Source organism: Musa acuminata, chromosome BXJ1-8 (genome assembly GCF_036884655.1).
Source record: "Musa acuminata AAA Group cultivar baxijiao chromosome BXJ1-8, Cavendish_Baxijiao_AAA, whole genome shotgun sequence".
In the NCBI taxonomy this organism is placed as follows: domain Eukaryota; kingdom Viridiplantae; phylum Streptophyta; class Magnoliopsida; order Zingiberales; family Musaceae; genus Musa; species Musa acuminata.
In genome coordinates this window covers 19,191,555-19,201,075 of record NC_088334.1, presented here as the reverse complement: position 1 = coordinate 19,201,075, position 9,521 = coordinate 19,191,555, and the positions used below count along the sequence as shown (strand labels likewise).

General features: G+C 34.1%; 1 protein-coding gene across 1 annotated transcript; it reads right to left on the bottom strand.

The window, feature by feature from the left end:
* Positions 1-1,055: 1,055 nt before the first annotated feature.
* LOC135587661 (protein transport protein Sec61 subunit beta-like) lies at positions 1,056-5,637 on the bottom strand. The gene is made up of 2 exons (XM_065079297.1): positions 5,224-5,637; positions 1,056-1,298 (listed from the first exon to the last, which is right to left on the bottom strand). The coding sequence occupies exon 1, from the start codon at positions 5,598-5,600 to the stop codon at positions 5,274-5,276; it is 327 nt and encodes a 108-aa protein (XP_064935369.1). The 5' UTR covers positions 5,601-5,637; the 3' UTR covers positions 1,056-1,298; positions 5,224-5,273.
* Positions 5,638-9,521: the final 3,884 nt, after the last annotated feature.

The following is a 9,521-nucleotide window of genomic DNA, read 5'->3' as shown; positions in this document are numbered from 1 at the left end:
ACTAAATTCTACAATATTCTTTTTTTTTTTTTGTCCCCCCGTCATTTGTTCTTCCCATATGTGATTGATTTTCTTTCATCTGTAGTAGTGACTGTGAGCACCTTTATTTGATTCGTATTTAGGAAAAGAATCTTAATATATATATATACATATATATATATATACATATATATATATATATAATAATAATAATAATAATAATAATAATAATAATAAATATCAACTAGTTAAAAAAAAGAAAAACAAAGAATAAACTCTGCAAGATTTGGGGAGGGAGGATAAATATATGCAATCTTAATAAATAAAATTCAGCCAATTCATCTAGAAAATCTAAACGTAGTTCTGTTAAGGTAATTAAGGATTTCAATTAGACTAAACTTACCCTCACAAGTCATCTATATAAACTCTAGGGGATCCCCTCCTCTATATGTTCTTGGTTTTTATGTGTTAAAGTTTATTATTGCTGAGTTAATATTTTTAAATCGTTATAGTTTTGTATCATGATTTATGAATCACATACAATTTTTTTTTAAAGAGAAATTTTTCTTATCATAATATTAAATATCATACACTAATAATCCTCATGAAAGTCAAAAAAAAAATTTCAAAATTAAAATTATTAAATCATAATATTTATTGATATGAGCCACTCGATGCTCATGCAGTGCAGTGGATGAAGTATCTTTAATGACATGAACCACAGTTAGTATTGATAATTTGCAATAGAAGAAAGTAGGCATTATATTAAATTCCTTTAATCAAGAATTTGACTCCAACAGACATATATTTATTGATATCTATCTACATGTTATTGGGCATCTATCATGCCTTGAGATTATTCATGAAAGCTTTTAAGAATTATCTAAGCCTCTAACTCCAATCATATATATAGATTTTAGTTTACCACGTACGTACGAGAGAACATCTCTACATCTAACAGAAATTATCGTTTCGGATATTAGAACTGCGTTCTCTTCCTACACTTATAGCTATGTACGTACGTGAGCACTGTTCATCATAGAGATATTTGAGTTTGGAGTAGAAAAATACCTTCCTTACTCATGCAATCCACTTATTATTTCCACAAACCTCGTTTTGGTCTTTATTGAGAAAGACAGTTTATAATGAATACTCTTATTATTATCCCTGAACCAAAACGTGATGAATCTAACTTGAAGGATGATGATGATGATGATGATAATAATAAGGTGAACTTTAACAAGGGAAGGAAGACAGTAGGTGGTCTAAACAGCAACAGCAACGGCAACAGCAACAGCTTCTCTGGATTCTTCCAGAGCCTGCACAAAGATCAAACCAAACTTATCTCGTCAATTTCAGACCCGAGAAACACTAAAGTAGAATCTAACTGCACAAAGTAATTCCTGTTGGAACATTCCTCGTCCACAATCTAACTGCACTGCTTTCCATGTTTCTCACACTAAGCTGAGAAAGAAAGATCCAACTCGAGTTACAGAGACTTCCCAATCTCCATAAATTAAAATACATGGATTCAAAGGAAAGAGACAAAAACAATAATAATATTGTAGGTTCCAACAACCTTTGTTAATGTCACACAATATTACTACAAATAGTAAAAAAAAAAAGGAAAAGAAAAATATAACGGCTCAAACAGTCGCTTTAAATAAAAATAAATAAATAAATAAATCAATCAATTATCACGAGAAACATCTTAGGCTTTTCCATCTTCTTGGTTTTCTTGTAACAATCTCCAATGTAGACAGGTCCAGAAAATTATGTTCAATTTGGGTCCAGAAGAGTCATTATCCACAACATCTTACTCCTTTTTAGATCGATCAGCATGAGATCATTATTACACAACAATTCTCAAGAGCCCTTCTTCATCTTCATTAACCACACTTGTGTGTCTCTCTTAAAGAGGTCCTTTCTATCTATCATCACTAAATAAAATCAAGCACAAAGAAAGAATATCTTTGGGAAGGAAATATGCTGAGCTTTAATTGCAAGTTTTTGTCATAACTGATCTCCCATTATTGAGTTATCACACACCACTCTAGACCTCCAGTTTATTCACCCTCACCACATATTTTGGCTCCATAGTCCCCTTCTTTTCTTTCTACTCGTGATATTCTGATTTCCATGGTATCATCAACCAGCTTGCATTGATGTCACAGTAATCAGTAGCTAGGAATCTCATTGTCATACTGAGCTTTATTATACAAATGTATATATCATTATATGTTGTCATACTAGATATGGAATGTATCAGAAATAAATCAGGCATGGGCTATAATATTCCAACCAACCAACCATGTTTTTCGGTTTGAACTAGATAAGGTTAAAACTCAGATATAATGGTTGCAAATTTGGTATGCACATGGACGTGACCACCGCATAGAATAGAATATGATAAAGAGTTATCAACAAATAATTAAATCACCAACTTAAGCTGACAAAATTCTTAAATACAAAGATCTGAAAGCCAATTTGAGAAGAAAGGGAAGGATGAGAATAATAAAATTTGCAACACTATTTAGTTTGAAAACAGATTAAATGCTTCCTCCTCTTCAGCCAAATTAGGAAATACTAATGTTTCAAGTATATTTAGATTTTAGACACTGGGTATTGGTAGATCTCAACTCATCTCTGCATCTCAGTCTCAAATATCAAAAATCAGAATTTGTATGCCCAAAACGATTCTGCAACAGATACATATTCAGGAAAACTATATTTAGCTCCAATCAGATATGAAAACTTTTTCTGTTCCATTTACTCGATACCAAAATGAACCAGAACCAAAAATTATAATTATAAAAAAGAGATTTACAAATCCTACAAACCAGAAATTGACTTTGTTTCCTAAATATCTGACCTCGAGTACTGTTTAGTATATTATATTAAAATATAAGAACTTTCTGAGATAAACTTTTGCTATACTACGTCTCAGCAACTCCATATGTAATTCACCGATTATAAGATCAAAGAGAATAAAATTTTCTATGCTAATCTCCTTTCTTTTGATGGCTGCAATGTTTTTTTCGCTTGATTAATCTTTCATCATCACAATAATGCGATTCAATTCAATTTAATGTTCACCTTACCACAATCTGTATGTCGTCATGACAACGGCTGAGCAAACATAAGTTCCGAAAAGCCAATCGGCAACCCAACTACTACCTTAATTTTTCACTTCAGACTTCCCAATGGTCTAAGCATTATTATTTCAAAATTTCCTCCCTAATTTCAACTAATCATGTTGTTTATCAATAAATTCACATCCATATTCGATAACTTTGCGTTTGACTCATCCTTGTGGCATATAAAATCTTTCATTGCATCAAGTACTAACCTGCTTATTATGTTCTCAGCAACCCTTTTATATCCGTTTGCATTGTGAACCTGCGGAATTTCATTACCAATGAATAAAGATTTTGTATATCAATTATCAAGATAATCCATTTGATGTCATTGTCGAATGAGAATAAACTTAATTCTCCCTTTGTCTTTGACAAGATTATTTTCTCATTCTCAATGCAACATATGTGATAGTTTACATCACAGAAGCAAGTCATTACTTTTGAAGATATTGTTGCTACTCTGAAAAGTAGTAGATTTTGTTTGATAAAAAAAGTGTTCATGTGAGTTTTACTTTTTCAGTCCGAGACGGCAAGGCCGAACCCGGACCTGTCCTGTTGGTCCTGGTAGATCCATATGTCGTGTGATATGAACACCAAGGGCACATGATTAGACCAAAGTGGTTCTTTCTAAAATCAAAGCTTCAAAAAAGCAGATGCCACCAACAAAGAGAAGAATTTTGAAGGAAAAAAAAGGGAACAAACAGGGATGATCCAATGTTCGACCCATTAGATCAAGCCTCACAACCATGCAGGTAATCCAAGATGCAAGCTAAATTTTGCAAAAGCTTTACCAGTAATCCCAATGATTGTTTATTGTTTTTTGTGTGGTAGGTTCAGGTGTTTTCCTTCTCTTTCTTATAAAGATAAAACACAAGGAAAAGCAAGAATATGTTCTATTGAAAATATGTTATCTACAAACCAGATGTATTCTAGTCCAATAAAATAGACTACATCATAATCACATAAATGAAATAGGAAGGGACATAATTATCCTCACTTTCACCGACAAAATAGAGTATTTTAAAAATAAGGACCCTCTCCAAGAGACCAAGCTACACAAATACATGTAATATCTGAGTAACTCCTGGTTTCCAAACTTCACTAGTATCATAGAGTAAGAAATGTATTCTGTCCTCCACATTATAAAAGGACTACATAAAATTTTAATATCTGATGATCCTTTAATATCAATGTGCTTCTTGCTAGTTGCAAAATTGTATCTACCCCTTTCCATTCTCAATCCCATTCTGGATGAGAAGCTCATTAAGCTCCTCAGTCCTCACTATTTAGGCTCCATATTGAAGTTTAGAAGCTAAAGAAAAAAAATTGATAGTCCCAGTTACAAATCGCAGATCAGGAGAAAATAGACCATCATCATCTTCTAAAATGAATAGGTTAAAGCAACCAAGACCTTACTTTGCTGGCTACAAACTAGAAAGAGAGTATCGTGGATTATGTTTAGGCACTTGTAGAAAAAGAAAAATAGATACCAAAGTGATTTACCGAATGATGACGATGGACAGTAACAGTTAAGAGAAACTAAAATTTGATGGCGTTAGTAGTTAGCTTATTTGATGAAGATTGTATCAGATCACCTCAAGATCGTGGGATGCCCTCACCACTTATAAATTGCAAAAGCACAAAAAAAAAACAAGTACTAAATTTTAGCCACAAAAAAATAAATAAATAAAAAATCGTGCAAAAAGATATAATTCAAAGCAGTGCAATTTTGGTGTGATTTTAGGTCATAAGTCTTGATAAGATCCAACTGGGGTGTCAAGCATACCACTAATTGTTATTATCAGAGCACGGACCTCAGTCATACCTTCAAACGAACAATTAACAGAATGTTTTAAAGAAGGAAATCGATAGTCATGGAACCCTAAAACCCCAATCATCGAGGTAAGAGTTAACAGATTACTGCAGAAACGTTCAACAGCTACAAAAATGATAAAACGGTTCTCAAGGTACAATTCCTTCAAACGATAAGATCAAAGCAGCAGCACCAAACAAAAGCACCCATAAAAGCTTAATAATAATAATAATATTATTATTATTAATATTAATAAACGATGATTCTGGAAAAAAGAGGACGAGATCAAGCGACCTTGACCAACAGCCACACCGGCGCGAGCCAACGGATCGGGAGGCGGCGGATCAAGAACCGCCGGCTCGGTTGCGGTAGAGCTTCCCGAAGACGTGGAGGGCGGTGACGAAGCCGATGAAGCAGAGGCTCATCACGAGCACCACCGTGGGCGTCATCTTAATCCCGGGAGCGTCGTCGGTGTAGAACCGAAGCATGTTGCTCCCGCCGGCGCCGCCACCAGCGAAGCCGCCGCCCCCGCCCCCGCCCCCGGCCCCGCCCAGCCGCCGGCGCCTCATCCCCGCCGCAGCAGCCGGCGTCCCCCGCGGTCCCAGCCCGGTCGGCCGCGCTCCGCCCCCCGCCGATGTTGTCGTCTGCGACTGCGCGCTCCCTCTCGCCATCCCCGGTCGTCGATTCAACAGGCTAAAAATTAAGACCGAAAAAATATTCAGAGAATTCTGCACATATATATATATATATATATATATATGCTGAGAGCAATACTTTTCGAAAAGTCAATTATCTACCACATTCTATACCCGGACATCTATTGGGAATCATCGTCGAAATTCTGTCGGGACCCAGCTACTGAACGCTCGTTCATTTATGGCGTCCATGAGGGAGGAATGGATGTGATCAGAAAGTGTTGAGATGATCTGTCGGAACAGGATTAGGTCTGGGGGCGGGGAGAGGTCGCGGTGCACTGACTCAGTGAATGGTGGTTTGGAAGAGCGTTGGATCGACCGTGTCAAGAGAGGAGACGTGGAAGAACATTAATGGCGGATCCAATTAATAGTGTGAAAGTAAAATGGGATCAGGAGGTGCATCGGAACGGGGAATTCACTGCGTTCCAACGACCTCGTCTGGTAAGCTCATAAAGGCTAAATCGTTCGGAAACCAAAATCCAGACTTCAAATTATTATGTTGTTTGTCATGAATCATTGCAATAAAGCATACAAGGGGGGGATAAAGAAAGACAATGTAATTTCGGAATTTGACTTGTTTGCTGATGATCAAAAGTTACAACACCTAAAACTCGGGCTACCACAAACTCACGTAACTCCAAAGGCACTACTACTACGTTAACGGAGCAAACAATTCCTTGTGATTGACCGTTTCCCTGTATTAACCAACGTGACTGTTAAACTAACATGATACTTTTTTTTCATTAATCATAATATTGATGGAAATACTTGTATTTTGCTCCTTATCCTCCCTACCCTCTTCTTTTCATTTTTCTTTTCCTTTCAATTTGATATTATATATATATATATATATATTAGGATAAATTTTCGAAAAACGATTTTAATTTTAAGAAATTTTTACAGAGCATCATCCCGTTTCTAAAACTTTTCATAGAGTCTTAATTTTTTAAAATGACAAAAGTAACCTCTAATAATTTTTTTTTTATCTTTTCTCATTAAAAACTATCTTTCTCTCTTCATCTTTTTTATGAATAACCCAGATAATTAAATCAATTCAACTAATCAAAATTAATTACATTAAATAATTTACTAATATATACAAATTAATTTTATTAAAATATAAAAAATATATATCTAAAAATATATTAAATAATAAAAATAGAAAAATAATTTAAAAATAATTTTATCAACTATGAAGTAAAGAATAACATAATAAAATATTTATATATTTTAAAAATAAAATTTTCAAAAAGTTAAATAATTTATATATAATTTTGACTCTTAAAGAGTTAAATTATCTAAAAAAGAAAATTATTATTTAAATTTTCAAAAGGAGAAATGTTATATATTTTCCATCTAAGACCAATTCAAATATTTTAAATCTAATAAATTTATTATTTAAATATCTAAAAAGAGAAATTTTGGCTAAATTTTATTTAAAAATTATTATTTATATTGCCATAAAAAGAAAAAATAAATAAATTGATCCAAGGACTAGTCAGAATCCTATGAAATTTTCATGACACTTTTCAATAACACCTAAATAGACATATATGTCACTTTTTTTTATTTTAGAAATTTTTTTATATTTTTCTGGGTTATTCTGCATTTGAACTATTTATCTCTTTTCTAATTTCTCCAATTTTTTTCATTTCCACCAAAATGTGATGGATCCATGCAACATTCTTTGACACTTCAGCTTCTAAATAGGTGGAAAACTATGATAAAAATTGATCTACAAAACTCAAACCCTGGAATCAATCAAATACATTATTTTGGGCCCATCTTAAAAATAATATAATTGATGCAAGGATTGGTTAAAAATAATATAAAATTTTATAAAATATTTGAATGACACCCAAATGGACATTTATGATACTTTTCATATTTTAAAGAATTTTTTGCGTTATTTAGCATATGAACAGTTTATCTTTTATCTAATTTCTTAAAAAATTTCCATCACCAAAATGTGATGGATTCATGTAATATTATTTAACACTTGAGTTTCTAAATAGATGAGAAATCAATGGTAAAAATTTAATCTTGAAAACTGTATAAGATATATTATCTTTTCAGGTGAAATAAAAAAATAATATATTTGATATAGCAACTGTTGGGAAATCTTGGGGGGCAACATCACATGCATGCGCAGTGAAAGAACAAAAAACAACCCCAATTCTCAAAGATATGTTTGTCATCGTGCGAAGATGGGTACACAAAATCTGCAAAACAGAAAACATGTGAGATAGATTGTGTTACCTAGGGAGATCGTATATCCCTAAATCCCTACAGATCTCTAGGAGAGGGTGAAGGAGGTCAAGTGTCCTCTTCTCTGATGGTGATCCACACAGTAGGGCTGCAACGACGCTCCTCAAAACTCCAGACCTGCTCTAAGGTAGAAAGGGGGGAGGAGAATAAGAGAGACAAGCAAAAGATTCTAGCCTATGAGTCACTGATTTCCTCCTATTTATAAAGGTCCCATGTCAACTTACTAATACTGGATCCTCCCTTATTGGGTATTGGATCTCCATCCAACTACCCAACCCTCTTAGATTAGTGGATCTCTATCCAATAATCTCATATGGGCTCTTATTGGATCTTATCCATAGGATCCAATAATTCATGGGCTTATTGGATATCCAATAAGATAGGGGCTCCGGCGGATATCTCATATCGGAATCTCTATTCATCGCAATGCCTACCATATGTGTGTAACTCTCTAGGCCCAATATCGAGTTGGTCGTGAGTTATACCTGTCAAAACTCCTTCTGACTCAGTGAATTATTATCTCAATAATAATTCACTCGACTCATCGACTACGAACTATGCCACTACGCCGCAGTCCCCAAACGAGACAAGGGAATCCAATCCATTAGACCTGTCTATCCTCAGTTACCGTGTACCTATAGTCCCTTATCTATCTAATATCCCAAAGACCGTATACCGGGCATGGTGTTGTCAGACCTATATGGTTTCTACTCGAGTCTTGCTCTAATCAGATTCTCTCGGAGAACTCTTTCTCTCTCAATCCGAATAACCCTAGCTAGGGATTTGTTTGAGCAAGAACACATAACATATTTCTCTCATGATACCGAGAGTGGATGATCCTCTATCGACACTCAATAGTCCTCATAAGGTTGATTGTCACTCCCGATAACCGGCTGTGTTATATCTAGGACATCCAAACCTATAAGTCTGGTATCAAAAAGTGGAGCACTCATATAAGACATCCTTGGTATTTCAAGTCTAAGGACCAGATATACCACTGGTTCAACCAATGCCTCGTTTGACCCAGCTCATCATTCTCTTCTTCGGCATATTGTCTTTCCGCAATATCCGATCTCCTTAGCACGGTGTTTGATCTTCTTAGTCTGATGCTTGAACTCATGGCACGAAGCCTTCTGCTTACATATCAACCAATCCTTCAGCTCGACGTCCAATCTTCTGATATGTTTCACTTCAGCTTAACATTGATTCTTCCTACTTTAATCAAATTGTCTCTTAATAATTAAAGCTAATCTTGCGTTACCTAAAACGCATATTAGATCATAAACTTATCAATTAATTTCGTCATCAAAATTCGAGATTCAATATATTTGATATATGGCCATGTAAAAATATTATGAAAATTTTTTTGAAGCTTTTGAATGGCACCTACATGGACATTTATAATATTTCTTTATTTTATATTTTTTTAGATTTTTTAGATTATTTAGCATGTGAAAAATCTACCTTTTTTTTTCTCTAAATTCTTCATTTTTTTTAATTCCATCAAAATGTGATGGATCCATAAAATATTTTTTGGGCAATTTTCCTTATAAAATACCCATATTTTGGGTATTTCCAAAAAGGTACTCTCTCTTTCATTTTTTTCAAATAATATCCCTAATTAAAAAA